The following is a 15,966-nucleotide window of genomic DNA, read 5'->3' on the forward strand; positions in this document are numbered from 1 at the left end:
ACTGTTAGTAGTATAACAATGTATTAATTAGTATTAATTGTAAGCCAACTAAAAGGCAGCTTTAGAAATGAACTATGTATTTTTTTTTACATATTATTTCCAGCCTCTGGATTAGATTTGTATCATCCCCTTTAAATATTAAATATGATCAACAAAACACAAAAAATATGGAAAAAAGAAAATGGAATCAAGGGTAAAGTTCCTTACCTTTAGGAATTTGTGGAGTAAGAAAGCAAACCAGTTAGTCAGCATCTTCTCAGCTACAGACTCTGTCCTGAGAAGAAATTAGAAATTGTTTTGTATATACAATATCTATAACTGAAATGACATGTAGTTATTCTATGCTCAGTAACCTGTTCACTGCTCATTTTGGGAGAGGGCTATGAAAAGATGAATGTTATGGGTTCTGATAGAATTAGCGTAACTTCTTCCTGCCATTTTTGCGCTCTCAGAATTGTTCTTTTTACTTTTGAAAGCTTATAATAAATGCAGTCCTTGACTTACAATCACAGTTGAGTCCAACATTTCTGTTGTTAAACAAGACATTTAAATGAATTTTGCCCCATTTTATGACTTTTCTTGCCACAGTTGTTAAGTGAATCACTGCAGTTAAATTAATAACATAGTTATTAAGTGAATCTGGGTTCTCCATTGACTTTACTTGCTGGTAGATTGGAAAAAAGTGATCGCATGACCCCAAGACACTGCAACTGTGATAAATATGAGTCAGATGCCAAGCATCTGAATTTTAGTCATGTGACCATGCTGTAATGGTTGTAAGTGTGAAAAACTATCATAAGTCACTGCTGTTGCAGATTTTTTTTTTCAGTGACAGTTAGGACAGATTCTATTTTTTTGAACAATCACTAAATGCATTATTGTAAGTCAAAGAGTTACCTGTACTTTGACTAGTAATATTTGACTGCCAAGTATCCTTCCTTCTAATATATACATCTACAATTGGTCACTAGAGACTAATATAATATAAAATAAGATTTCAAATGAGAATGCATCTTCTTTTCAGTTTCAGAATTACTCCTTTTAATAAAACTTTTTAATGAAACAAACAAGAAAGGAAACAGCCAAAGGTTAACTAAGATAAAGCCTCTGGTGCTTCCCCAGCTCAGACACAAAGTGTTCATATAAGGATAAATATACTCCACACACTCTAATATGACAGCAAAAATAAATGAGCTATCATAAAAAATATTTTACGGACACATATGCATCAAGCTACACACAACAGTGTTAGAATATTTAAACATGTTCCATTTTACTACTGAATATTTTCATTTCCGTTATGAGATCCCTTGGGTGATGATGATTCAGAAGAATTCCAGGTTAAGAATAGTTTTAATATCCAGACACCAAATCCAAACTTGAAAATTCATATGGATTTCTATTGAAACAGATAAGGAAGCCAATATATAAATGATGCTTGTACGCTCCGGCACACCTGAATAGTCTAATTTGTGATACTATTTTAAAGCAGCCAATCAATGTTATGATCAGAAATCCTGTCCGAGTAAGTGAGTCAATAAATGTATGTCATAATGCCTATAAACCTCTGGCTGCTCTTTCATGGGGAGCTTATGTATAATGCAACTTTTATATAACATCTGAAAAGTGTCTATTAAGTGAATGTACAGAAGTGAACTTATTGAGAATTAAGAATGGCTAAGAATAAGTCAGGTGTAAGGTTATTAGCCCATGATGTTATTAAACGAAGTGGGATTTCCTTGAAGTAAAATGTGTAGAATTGTGCTCATGCAAATCCTTTGAAAATATGTGCTTTACAAATCATGAGTGCAGAAATGAAGCAACTCTGTGAATTGTAGAAGCAGATGCATCTCCTTCCTTTCTTGTGCAGCTGTCTGGAAAATATGTGTATGCTTACAGACAGCTGAGAGTAGCTTCCAAAACAGCAGTATAAACCTGGAAAATAGCCCGTCTGCATTAAAAATTTGAAGTCCTTTGTTCATGCCACAGACAAGATTTGTACAAACACTAATAAAATTGCTCTACAATTTCTACGGAAGCCAGTGGGGCAAGTTAGTGGTAACAATCTTGTGCATGTGCACTTTCAGTGGAACAATTTGTTTGCTCCATTCCATGTTTCAGTAACTGAGGAAGCACTGCAGATTTAATTACAACTACTTTTAGCTGACACGAGACAATGGATTCTGTGATGTCTGTTATGGCAACAACATGGCATGTTTCACATTCTCATGCCAAAATTTAGAAATAGAAAAAATTCATGACAAGTATTATTTGGCCTTGGAACCTCTTATATCACTATATTGCCTTTTATATGTGATTCAAGGTACTATACAAAATTAAAACAAATGCTGTAAAACATTAACAAATACAATAATAAATTACTTAGCAGCAATATATTGCTCATGATGTGTCAGTCTGATTTGTGTTAAGAAAGAACTCCCAGTTTTTCCCAAATAAGATGCATCTAGTATATGTTTGTTTATCAGTCAAGTACCTATTCCAGGTACTAGTCCTGAATTCTAATCTGAGTCAGCTGTCAAATTCTCTTACAGAATGGTTTTAGCAAAGGTTATAGTCTTGACACCTCACATTGCTTTAATGTTAAAATGCCTTTGTGAATTCCTTAAAGTAAGCATGAGAAAATATATAATGGTAATTATTAGCCCATGTCTCTTTCCTGCTTTCAGGTATTTCAGAAAATGTGATTGCCATGTGATCTATAGAAGAAAGAAAAAAAGGAGAGAAAAACTATAAAAAGGAAGGTAATTGCATAGTTTAAAGTGCTTGGAGGGTCTCCTCTTTGATTTTCTTTATCAATGGGGTAGTAAAGATAATTTCAACGTGTTTGTCCTTTATGCTTCCTCACCCATCTCACATTTGCAGGAAAAAAATCAATGCAGATTGCTCACAACTGAATGTAACAATGCCCAGCTGACAGCCAATCAGCAGCCCCTCTAAGGGGATGTTTGGTGGAGCTATAACTCCTCACACTTGATGGAAATTATACCCTGTGTCTCAGTAAATCACTGGAATTTGAGCTGGTAACAATCAGGGACAACAGAGTGACAATAGCTGGGGAAATTGCAGCTTTTTTCAAGAGCCACACCCAGGACTAGTTTCCCATGCTGCATCCAATATTATCTCTAATTTAAATGTAAAGGACCTTAATGTTGATTCTTAATGGTAGCTTTGCAGGATGTCAGATTCTTCTCTAAAAGCTATCACAGCTTTCTTTTACAAAGAGGAAGATTTTAAATGAGATATCAGAGAAAAAAAAGTAGAGCTCAAGTACAGAATAAGTTAGGATGCCAGCAAACCTGGCAGGAGATGGATGAACTTGTGAAGTGCCTCTCTCTCTTTTTTATTAGCACCCTCTATTATTTTTTGTTTGGTTTTTGTTTTTGTTTTTGCAATTCTTAAATGTTTTATAATGAACTGACAAATGATTTTACGTTTTTATTGTTTCAGTTTGTTGTATGCTACTCAGATTGACTTTTGATGAATGGGCAGCTGTGTAAATTAGATAAAAATACCTCTACCAATCAAAAGCTTGCTTCAGATTAATTCATAATAGTCACTATGTCTTCTTCATTGGTACATTCATAGATTTTGTTCTGTTATATATTTGTCCCTAATCGTATCCAAATGTCTTCAGCCATCACCATGTAACTGGATTGCCCTGTAACATTTATCCCTTATTTTGAATGGATAATACATGAGGATATAGGATTTGGAATTATAATAAGCCATAATGTGATTCAGTCAGAACCCTTTTTAGCAGATTAAATGTTCATCAGTCCTTCAGAAAATCATTCTACCTCTATGTGTATGCAGCCATTTACACCAATCAGCCAGGTAGTTCCATGTAAATTTTTGTTACTTGATGAGTAGTTATCTAGTTCTAGTTTGGTATACATTTTGTATAGAAAAAAGGAGGAACTGTAATAGGAGAAAGGGTCAATTTAAAGTAACTGAACTAAAGAACATCACTATGTATCAGAATATTTTTACTGAGTTAATTTTAGTTATTTTATTATTGTAACACTGTAAGATTATAGGACAGTTTCTTATTTTTCATGATTGTCCAGTAATGCAGGAATATCATGTATGCAGACAGCATTACTCATATTACCAGCAAATTATAGCCACAAAACAAATGCTAAAACTATTGCAATGTGAGCTATTTTTGTCATTTTGATCTTTTACATCAAAAATAGATACATGCAAATAACATTTTAGTGTCCTCCGAAGCAGAAATATATTAAATAAATATCTAATTTTTAAAATGTAGTAGCTGATTTGTTTGTCATCCAAGTCAGAACCAGAAAAACTAACACTTGGACTAAGCCATCTATTATCTTACAATTCTCACTCAGTTTTGGTCACCTGGCTGGGAATTCTGGTGCTAGCTGTAGGATTGCCATGTTGAGGAAAACCATCCAATAAGTGAAACATTAACACATTGTCATGAAATAACAGTAAATAATATAGATTTACTGTAACTAGATTTACTGTTAAACATTGATCATTCCATACAGATGAGTTATAACCATTACTAACATAAACAGCATCTGTTTCATTTCTGCTCTTTGACAATCACTTTCATCTCACTAGAAATTTCAAAAATAGTTTTTGCAGCAATCTCTCATTTAATTTTCATACTGAATCAGTCCATTTTAGTTTTAAATTCCATTAGAACAACCTGGGATCATGGGTCATCCCTTCAGAGATATTTCTTTACCTAAACAGAGAAATAGAATGGTCATGGGCAGGGGTGGGTTGCTGCCAGTTTTACTACTGGTTTGCAATCCATGTGCAACCCCCACGTGCACTGTTCAATGTGAATTGTTGTTTGCGCATATGCAGAACAATTTACAGTGAACTGTGCATGCACAGTCACTAAAAACCAAAATAGTGGAGGCCCAGCAGCGGCCAGGGAACCAGTTCAGGGGCGTGGCAGGCCTGGGTCACTGCTGGTTCTGCGGCCCAGGCTTGAATTCCAATACCAGTTTGGCTGAAATGAGAGCAAACCACCTCTGGTCATGAGTGAATTGATATCATTTTGGTTTTAGAATTAAAGAAGTATATATCATGTTATTAAAGAATAATGATGTATAACAAGAAAAATAAACATACTTTATGTTTAATATAGGACATTTTTGATGACATTTGTTGTCAGTAAAGAATATGCTCTTCTTTACAAATATTCTAACATTTTCATTTCTTTTTCCTTTGTTTAAAGGAACATACTGAAGACCTGATTCTGCCAGTGGGCCTGGGGAACCCAGAGTGTGATGGAGCCCATTAAATAGCTGGTGTGATGTGTTGTTGCCGGGTTGAGGAGTGGGAGGGCTATTATATTATTTCATTATTTTATTGGTTTCTTTTATTAGTTTTACTTTTTTATATATGATCTTTTTATACCCTTGTAAGCTGCCTTGAGTCGCCATGTGTAAATAGGCAGCAATATAAATTTTATAATAAATAAATAAATAAATAAATAAATAAACAAATAAATAAATAAATAAATAAATAAATAAATACATACATACATACATACATACATACATACATACATACATACATACATACATACATACATACAGTTGACCATGCTGGAATAGAGATTTTTCCAGATAAATCAGCACATTAACCATGGTTTGTACCCTTGCACCTTGTGTATAGTAAGAGCAAAGCATGACTATATTGGAAACTGTGCCTGCTGAAGAGGGGTGTCTTCACTTTCTGATAAGTGAGCATAATTCTTGGAATCATGACAATTCATTTGAATGCACCTTTGCTACAGTGATATTCTTGTAGAGTTCTTTCATGATCATTGGAGTTGAACTGCAAAGGCATGAAACATCTAAGTTCTAATTAAAAGGGTGGGAGATCCTATCTTTAATTTTAGTTTACGCAGTGCAATCCAGGGAGAACAATTGAATCACAGAATTCTATTGGAAAATGAGTAGCCTTAGCTCCTTCAGTGACAGCATTGAAGGAAAAATATTATTTCATCGTTCTAGGGAAGTGTCTAATGCAGGGAGAATATATTTTTCTCATTATTGTATCGATACAGTTCTTTGAGAATGACTCTGCAGGATTGTCAAATATTGGATAGATTAAATCTATACCTCCATGGTTTTTGCTGGCATAATCATATCTATGCATCATTTTGATTTTTCTGAGTTTTGTCTTATCCAATAAGAACTTAGCACATTTCTCTTCAATTAAAAATTGACAAAGCTTCTTTATAATCTTTGATGCATGAATTCTTTACATCAGCATCATTTCTGCCTTTCCCAATTAATGGAAACAACCACAGCAAATAGTTAAGTGCACAGTTCACTGTAAAGGCCTTATTCTTATCTCATATATGTTTCAAAGTGTCTGGCATCAAAGTTTTCCATTCTAATCATGGGATTCTCATACCAGACCAGTGGTGGCTTCCAGGTGGTACGGCACGGTATAGCCATACCAGTAGTAGCCGGGAGGAGCCACCACCATACCGGCATGGTGGCTCATTTGGCCACCTGCCCACCCACGTTTCATAGCTGTATAACGCAACTGGCCATTTGCTGACACGTGCATAGGGTGCGGCACCTGCATGACCTCTGCCGAGTAGCTGGGTGTTGCAGGGTGGTGGCGTTCCTGACTAGGACACCCGGCTCCGTGCACAGTGTATTGGTTGTGACAGGGTCCAGAACCCACCATTGTCTCAGACAATAGGCCTTGTGTGTCAAAGCAAATTTAAGTACTGGGTTTTTTTTAATGTTAAAAGGACCATTTTCACTCATTTTGAAAATCGAATCTTGAATGTACCATTCTACCATCAGACATGGTTTTTCTTAAATTATTATATTCCTAATTCTTCCATTATCATCATTCATTGAATTCTAATATATGATTATAATCAGCTGTAGATTTCTACTTTTATATGTACCTACAATCTACAAGACACTAATTTATACTTTCTAACATACCTTTTAATTCGTTCATTCATTCTTCACATCACATACAGTATTTATCTAAGACTATGCCACAAGGCTAGACAAGTTTCATTCAGATCTGTTACAATCTTCACTTTTCTTTGCAGTAAATGAGTTCATAGAAATGGCCTCCCACTGCCCTTTGTGGCTTTGGTCAGGTGAAGCTTTTCAGGTAAAGTACTTTTTAGTAAGATAGAAAAGGTTGCTAATCTTAGAGCTCAAGTACCCAGCCATATTGCCATGCTTTCTTTCTGTCTTGAAATTAGGAAATATATCAACATAAATTGCTCTGTTCCTAAGCACATATCCAGAATAGGGACATGGTGCGCTGCTGGCTACATGGCTTTTCTGCACAGGAATGTAGGGGTGGTTTCCTTGGGTTGAAATGTGAATGTCACCAATTATGAGAAAAGCTGCTGTCAATCTCCATACACAATAGTGCCATAGTTGTAGTTCTAAGGTTTTGTTGCACTATCCCAATAGCAATACCAATAGCATTTAGACTTATATACTGCTTCATAGTGCTTTTACAGTCCTATCTAAGTGTTTTACAGAGTCAGTATATTCCCCCCAACAATTTGGGTCCTCATTTTACTCATTTCAGAAGGATGGAAGGCTGAATCAACCTTGAGCTGGTGACAACCTTGAGCTTCTGCTGACAGCTAGCAGTCAGCAGAAGTAGCCTGCAGTACAGCATTCTAATCACTGCACCACCTCAGCTCTTGTTCTGCTGTTAAATCTTGTTCTGTTTTTTTAAATTAACCTAATAACCACTAGAAGACAGGAAAAAAATTCTCTCTCTTAAGAGCAATGCAGGAATCACCTGGATTTATACAGCATGTTGCTGTATAACCATTCTTACAACTGGAGATACATATGAGAACTGTTCAGCCATTGGATGCTTTCTGGTTAATCCACATAATTTTTCTGAAATATTTATTGACCCAGGGCTTAGTCAATATATCAACTATTGGATGGCAACAAAGAATTAAAGTTTCTCTGTCTAGGCCAGTGATGGCTAACCTTTTTGCCATCATGTGCCAAAAGCAGGGGGATAGCAGGGGGTCGTGCGTGGGTATGCCCACACCCATAATTCTATGCATGTGACCCCCTGCATATGTGTGCATGACCCCAACCCTCCCCTGCTTTTGGTGCATGATGGACTCATTTTTCGCCCTCCCCAGGCTCCAGAGGCTTTCTAGGTGCCTCCAGAGGGTGAAAAACAGCCCAACACACAAACCGGAAGTTCAGGAACAGACTTTCAGGTTGCCTGTAGGTCCATTTTCCCACCTCTGGAGGCTTCAGGGAAGCCTCCAGAGGGGAAAAAATGGCTGAAAATGAAGGGTGAACTCAGCTGACAGGGCAATGCCTCACGTGCCCTAACAAATGGCTCCTTGTGCCACCTGTGGCACACGTGCCATAGGTTCGCCATCCCGGGTCTAGGCTATCACCAACTAGTTACTCAAATTTGGGCAGTTGGGAAACAATCTCCCACTGGTCACAGAAGCACAAAAGCCTTCATAGAACCCTCCTGAAGGCCCCTGAAGGCTCCGAGGTTGAAAATCAACCCTACGAACAAACCGGAAGACACCATTCCCAAACTTCCAGGTTCCCCATAGGGCCGATTTTCAACCTCTGGAGCCTTTGGGAGCTTTTAGAAGGCTTTCCTGAAGGCTCTGGAGGGCAAAAAAACGGTCCTACAAGCAAACCAGAAGTTCAGGAACAGACAAGCAAACTGGAAGTCTGTTCCTAAACTTCTAGTTTGCCCATAGGGTCGTTTTTTGTGCTTTGGAGGCTTCAGAGAGGTCTCGAGGGCGAAAAATGGCCTCAAAAGTAGGCCAAAGTTAGCTGGTCAGTGTGTGCATGCCTCACGTGCCCTGACAAATGGCTCCACCTGCCACTTGTGGCACACGTGCCATAGGTTCACGATCATGGTTCTAGGAGGACATGTTATGCCGCAACAATTTGTATTGGCTTCAATATACCTCAGCATCAGGCTGCCTGTGAGATGGAAACACCATTGTTAAGATATGTCCTTTGATAATGGTAACGTGGACATTTTCACACCCTTATAAGAAGTCTGTATGTATGTATCATACTCTATTCACAGGCAGCATTTCCTTGTTAGGGTAGGATTGGTCACAGTTTGGTCAATTGCATTAGTTAATATGCGATTGAAGTCCACTTTTATTTCTAGTATGCTTCTCCTATTCTATGATGTCATGGAACACTGTTACATTCCCATCAAAGTAGTACCTATTTATCTACTTGCATTTGCGTGCTTTTAAACTGCACTCTGTGATGTCATGCTATCCACATGAGATTACTACAGAAATGTCTTCAGACAGCATTAGCTCAATGGCCTTGAAATGGAGATGAGCACCATCCCTTATAGTCGTCAAAGACTAGTGGGATAAAATCTGCAGGGATTCCTTTATGCAGTCTATACACACTAGGATTTGTCCTACATACTTGCAAGAATATGAATGCACTGATATACACACACTTGCACTGACACACATGGAAAATATCAATAACAAGAATAATAATATAGTAATTTGTGAGTATTTTTAAGCCCAGAATTGATATTGATCAGTCTCCAGAGTACCATCCACTTATACTGACTTCCATCAACTACACATCATTTTACTTTGATTAATTGTTTCAGCAACCCTGTCCCAGGAATTATCTATTAATATTTCTCTGTCATGTCCTGGTGTGACTTCTACTATTCTTTCTTACGCTAAAAAGGCCTTTCTGATCTGTCACTGTCGGCTTTTTTGGAGCATCGTATTGACCTTCCAATCAAGAATGCCTTTTAGCTCATAGACTCTGAAAAGACTTCTATAGATCTCCCTCTGAAAAATGTTAAATGAAGTCCCAAAGAGTCAAACAGCAGGACACCATTCCCACATTCAGAAGCAGCCCTTTTCATATTGACCACATAAAAAGACCAAAGCACACCCCCACCTCCACCTACTCCCAGAAGCCTGATATGATGCTCTTCGGCTACCCAGGAAACTAGCACTAAACCAAGATTTAAACTAAATCACTAAATCAGACTGATTTTCAATCTAACACAATCTTTAAAGATTGTGTTAGATTGAAAAATCAATCTGTATTTTACTAATTTTTCTGGTTTTGTCAGAGACTATGAACCACTGCATGCTTCTTGTTCTAAAAAACGTGCAGTGCTACTTCTTTTAAAACCAAATCCAACCCCACCTCAAACTTACATTAATAAGAGTAATAATATTTTGAATATTTTAAAAAGGAAATTCTAAAAGTCTGCCAATCCACAGCATGTAAATAGTTCTTTATTGGTAGCTTTTTGACTAAAACATTTTACCTTCATGGAGTAAAACAACCATTTAGGTTGTTTTGCTCTTTCTTATGATTTTCTCTTTTTATCACAGCCTTGTCTTATGATTAAGTGCTACTATTCATTAACCTTTCTGAGGTTGCTACTATGGTTTTATCATATCTCATGCTTGCCCCTTTTCACCTCAATATAATGTCATCCATCAAAGTTAATATTACAAGAGGAAAAATGGGAAGATTAGTATATTGCTACAGGCACAACATTGCTCAGAAAAAACACAGGTTGTGAAATGCAACAAGCTGCAAATGGATGTGAATGAGAACATGACTGAATGACAGACAAGAAAATCTCCCACCTCAGCCCAATGAATGACTGAATCTGCTGATTTCAGTTCTCATCTACCCTAATCATTGAATCACTCCATATTTTTTCATAGGCCAATCCCTATTGCAATATTTAAAATATGTTTCTTACTTTCAAAATTACACTCTATAAATACTTGCAAGGCTAATAGAATTCAGTGCAAAATGTACATGAAGTCTATTTTGTGACAATGAAGTAGAGCATTTCACCATTTCATAAACATACATTATGCTGTAATGCTATGTGTAAATGATCTTGGAAAACTGGCTCAGAGATGCTGCTTAGACAATAGTCAGATAAAAGACTGCAGAGTCCACAACTGGATAGTGGATAGGGCAAGAGGCCTAAAACTTTCTTGGTTTGTAAAGGAGATGGCTGGAGCATGTACTATCTTGGACTTGTCAGATCCCACACTGGAATTTCATACTTCAGCTGTGGTATCTTTCTGGACTATCTGAGAAGGATATGGTTTGGATATACCAATTTACTGTGGTTATGTTCCTAACTGATTGGAAAGTTCTAGTAGAAAGTCTTGTGAAAAACTGATTGAACCAGGCCCTTATTATTTAATACAATACAATACAATACAATACAATACAATACAATACAATACAATACAATACAATACAATACAATACAATACAATACAATAGCAGAGTTGGAAGGGACCTTGGAGGTCTTCTAGTCCAACCCCTGCCTAGGCAGGAAACCCTATACCATTTCAGACAAATGGCTATCCAAAATCTTCTTAAAGACTTCCATTGTTGAGGCATTCACAACTTCTGGAGGCAAGATGTTCCACTGATTAATGTTCTAACTGTCAGGAAATTTCTCCTCAGTTCTAAGTTGCTTCTCTCCTTGATTTGTTTCCACCCATTGCTTCTTGTTCTACCCTCAGGTGCCTTAGAAAATAGTTTGACTCCCTCTTCTTTGTGGCAACCCCTGAGATATTGGAACACTGCTATCATGTCTACCCTAATCCTTCTTTCTATTAAACTAGACATACCTAGTTCCTGCAACCGTTCTTCAAATGTTTTAGTCTCCAGTCCCCTAATAATCTTTGTTGCTCTTTGCACTCTTTCTAGAGTCTCCACATCTTTTCTACATCGTGGGGACCAAAACTGAATGTAGTATTCCAAGTGTGGCCTTACCAAGGCATTATAAAGTGGTATTAACACTTCACGTGATCTTGATTCTATCCCTCTGTTTATGCAGCCTAGAACTGGGTTGGCTTTTTTGGCAGCTGCTGCCCATTGCTGGCTCATATTTAAATGGTTGTCCACTAGGACTCCAAGATCCCTTTTACAGTTACTACTGTTGAGCAAGGTACCACCGATACTGTACTTGTGCATTTCATTTTTGTTGCCTAAATGTAGAACCTTACTCTTTTTACCATTGAATTTCATTTTATTAGATAGTGCCCAATGATCAAGTTTGTCAAGATCCTTCTGTATTTTTAGTCTATCTTTTGGAGTGTTGGCTATTCCTGCCAGCTTAGTGTCATCTCCAAATTTGATGAGTTCCCCATTTATTCCCTTATCTAAATCATTGATGAAGATGTTGAAGAGTACTGGGCCCAAAACAGAGCCTTGGGGTACTCCACTGCATACTTCCCTCCATGAAGATGCAGTTCTATTGAGGACTTCACGTTGAGTGCGGTTGGTCAGCCAGTTACGAATCCATCTGGTGGTGATGCTGTCTAACCCACATTCTTCTACTTTATCTAGTAGTAGGTTTTGGTCTACCTTATCAAATGCCTTACTGAAGTCCAAGTAAACTATATCGACGGCATTCCTCTGGTCCACTAATTTTGTCACTTTGTCAAAGAATGCAATAAGATTACTCTGGCATGATATGTTTTTGAGAAACCCATATTGGCTTTTGGCTATTACTTTGTTTGCTTCTAAGTGTTTGCTAATTCGTTGCTTGATTGTCTTTTCCAGAATCTTTCCTGGTATTGAGGTCAGGCTGATAGGTCTGTAGTTTCTTGGATCTGTTTTTTCCCTTTTTTGAAGATGGGAACCACATTAGCTCTTTTCCAGTCCTCTGGTAGTTCCCCGGTGTGCTGGGATCTCTGAAAGATATAGTTCAGTGGTTCTGAGATCTCGTCTGCCAGTTCCTTCAGAACCCTGGGGTGTAATCCATCCAGTCCTGGTGATTTGAACTTGTCTAGGGTAGACAGGTGCTCACTTACCATTTTCTTCCCTATTTCAATTTGTGTTCCTAATCTGATTTTTGTGGTGCTGTTTTTGATAGGTTGGACTGTTCTATCCCTTTGTGTAAAGACAGATGCAAAACATGAATTAAATAGTTCTGCTTTCTCCCTGTTGCTTGTCACTTTCTCCCAGCAATGGACCAATTGTTTCCTTAACCTTTTTCTTGTTTTTAACATGTTGGAAGAAGCTTTTTTTTTGTTATTTTTTACTTTTGTGGCAAGCCTGTCTTCATTGTGAGCCTTAGCTTTCCTCACTTCATCTTTACATGCTCGGGCTATTTGCTGATATTTTGCCTTAGTTATGTCCGTCCCCCCCCCCCCCTTTCCACTTTTTATACTTATCTTTTTTGTCTTTCAATTTAACTTCTATAAGAAACTACTGGAAGAGATTATGTGTTGTTTCAGGATGTATTGTTGATATTAAAGTCTATGTTGGCACCCTGGATTGATCTGAAAAGATATTGCTGTATCATATTGATTGCACCTCATCCTCAGCCTGGAATGATACAGACATTTTTTAAAGAATTAAAGAGAAATTTAGAATGTGCTATTATTAGCTTGAATACTGAATATTGTCTGTAGTAAAGAGGATTTCGTATCAAATCCCAGCTCTTTTTGAAAATGAATAGACATTATTATAATCATAGACCAAAAGAGAAAAGACCACCGTAGAAAAACATTGTGTAAGCTTTAACGTTCACAGCAGAGCAGAGTTTGCATATAATATAACAAAACTTAGCAGTGTTTAGAGACAAAATTATATTTATTTTCTAACCAGTAATTTAGGTAAAGTAAGTCAGAATGTTTGGGAATTTAGAAAAGAGTAGTGAGATCAACTGCAAATGAGAGTTTCTATGTGCAATATAGTATAATAAAACATTGTTTTTTGCATCGTTGTGCAACAAAGGAGGGTTTTTTTGTATTTCCCTTCCATTCTTGGTATGGAAGAGCGTTGAATGATGAAATTGTGATTTTATCAAAAATCAGACAAATTGCATTTTATAAATCAGAGGGACAAGCTGCATAATCCAATTGACCTAATATTCCTTGTTCTAAAATTAAGTTGGTTTGTTCTAAACCCGTTGGGAAAACACTGTCTGAAAAAAAAATCCAAACAACAGTCATGTCACTCAGCCAATTTTATGACTTTTTTTTGGTCGTTATTAAGGAAACACCAAGGTCATTAAGCAAACAAATAGTTTATTAAGGGTGTGCTTTTGTCAAAAACTGGAAATAAGTGAAAAACAGCTGAAAATGTGGCCATATTGCTGAGGGCCTGATGTTCACTCACGTGACATGGAGAGGGAAGTTCCACTATGGGAACTTCAAGTCCAGGTTGTAAGTCCCCCTTTTCAGGTCAGTCATAATTTGAATGGTCATTAAGAGATAAATCAAAGGGAATAAATCAAAGACTACCTCTAAAAAATTACTACATGTTAAATGTAGCTGTAAATAACAACAACTAGAAGGAAAAATGCACCTTGATTAAAATAGTTTGAATAGTTCAGGTCGATCTATAACTGGTATACATAGTCCCAGTAGGGATTGAGGTTTCAGAGACTTGGAAAATTACGGAACCCCATATGGTATTTTATTTTTGACACTGTATGAATGGAATTCCTTTACTGCAAGGGATTTATTTAACTTCTGACAAGCAATATTTTTATTTTCTACATGGAATTTCGTATGGGGAAGGCTTTGTTCTTTTCGCTTTTAAGTCTAGAACCAAACCAGTATATCTTCTCTTATGATTTTTTAAAATTTTTTTGACTTTGCATAAGTTAAAGGGAATCAATTTTCAGAAATTTTTCTGTGAAATTTAAGGAGGTGCACTTGACTTCCTGAATCCATCTACAAGTCAAAGTAAATTGCTGCAAGAAAGAAAGCAGCTAGCAGAGGAGTTTAAGTTTGGACACAGTCCAAGTGTCCAGAATGTAATTTCCTTGCCTTATGTTTTTATAGGCTGGTGCTTTAAAATGATATACTCACAGCAGCTGGACAAATAGCTTTTTATAGAATCATGTGTGTCTTATGAATCTACACATAAAGTATTTATATACACTAAAAATTATCTCATTTGGTTTAGACTGTTACATAAATCCAATTAAATAGAGTTGTATTGAGTTAAAAATATCCAAAGAAGTTATGTGCATATCTAAAGAATCCAGGTAATGATATCAAGCCCTCCCAACTTGCCATATAACACTATGTAGGTGGAAATTAAAATAGCAACTTATGGTTTTCCATGCCATCATGCTCCTTTTGTTTCTTAAGCTTTTATAAAGCAAGTTAAAATTAAGTAAAAATACATCTGAGTTATATTTCCTTGTTAAAATTCTAAGTGATACTTACTGCAGTATAATTATGGCATGGCTACATCTTTGGGAAGTCTAGAACAGGAGTTTATCTCTATTAGGCAACAAATTACTTCTAATGGAAATTACTTATTCTTCCCTGCACCTATTCCTGCTCATCCAATTGTCTGCCTTCTTGGCCATCCTGGATGTTGCTAACAATGAACTGGATTGCAGCAAGATGAAAGAGCACAAAAGACATCGTTACCACAAAGGTGGTTGTTGACAAGGGTGCAGGTAGCAGGCCATGAAGATGAACAATCTAGCTCTACTGCTGGAGAATGTAAGTTCTTATTAGGCATTTGATTTAACATGTTAAATCAATTTAACAAATGAATTAGAAGAACCGAATTAAATTGTGTAATGCTCTTACAAATATAAATAAATAACATTCTTGGTATAAAGCTTACATAAAATGCCAATTGTAAAAGTGTAGAATGCAGACTCGAAAGCCAAATGTCTAGAAATGACAGATGCCTCTTTTATGTGTTAGGTATACCAGAAATTTGGCAGCAGAAATTTCTTCATTTATAGTAAGTCCTGAACTGCATTTTAAATGATTTCCTTACCTAACATGTAAACTGTTGTACAATCTAGGACAGTGATGGCGAAACTTTTTTGGCTTGCATGCCAAAAGCGGGGGGGATGGCACGGGGGTCGTGCGCAAGCATGCCACACCCATAATGCAATGCACGACCTCAGCATGCATGTGTACATGACCAG

General features: G+C 36.8%; 1 protein-coding gene across 2 annotated transcripts in view; it reads right to left on the minus strand.

Moving 5' to 3' along the window:
* PLXNA2 (plexin A2) overlaps nucleotides 1-15,966 on the minus strand; it is a 443,424-nt gene that overhangs the window by 37,077 nt on the left and 390,381 nt on the right. For both annotated transcript variants that reach the window (XM_032217579.1, XM_032217580.1), the window contains one exon: nucleotides 208-274. In XM_032217579.1, the coding sequence (XP_032073470.1) occupies nucleotides 208-274 (67 nt within the window). The remainder of the gene's footprint in view (nucleotides 1-207; nucleotides 275-15,966) is intronic.

The sequence above is a fragment of the Thamnophis elegans genome, chromosome 5 (assembly GCF_009769535.1).
Source record: "Thamnophis elegans isolate rThaEle1 chromosome 5, rThaEle1.pri, whole genome shotgun sequence".
Classification (NCBI taxonomy): domain Eukaryota; kingdom Metazoa; phylum Chordata; class Lepidosauria; order Squamata; family Colubridae; genus Thamnophis; species Thamnophis elegans.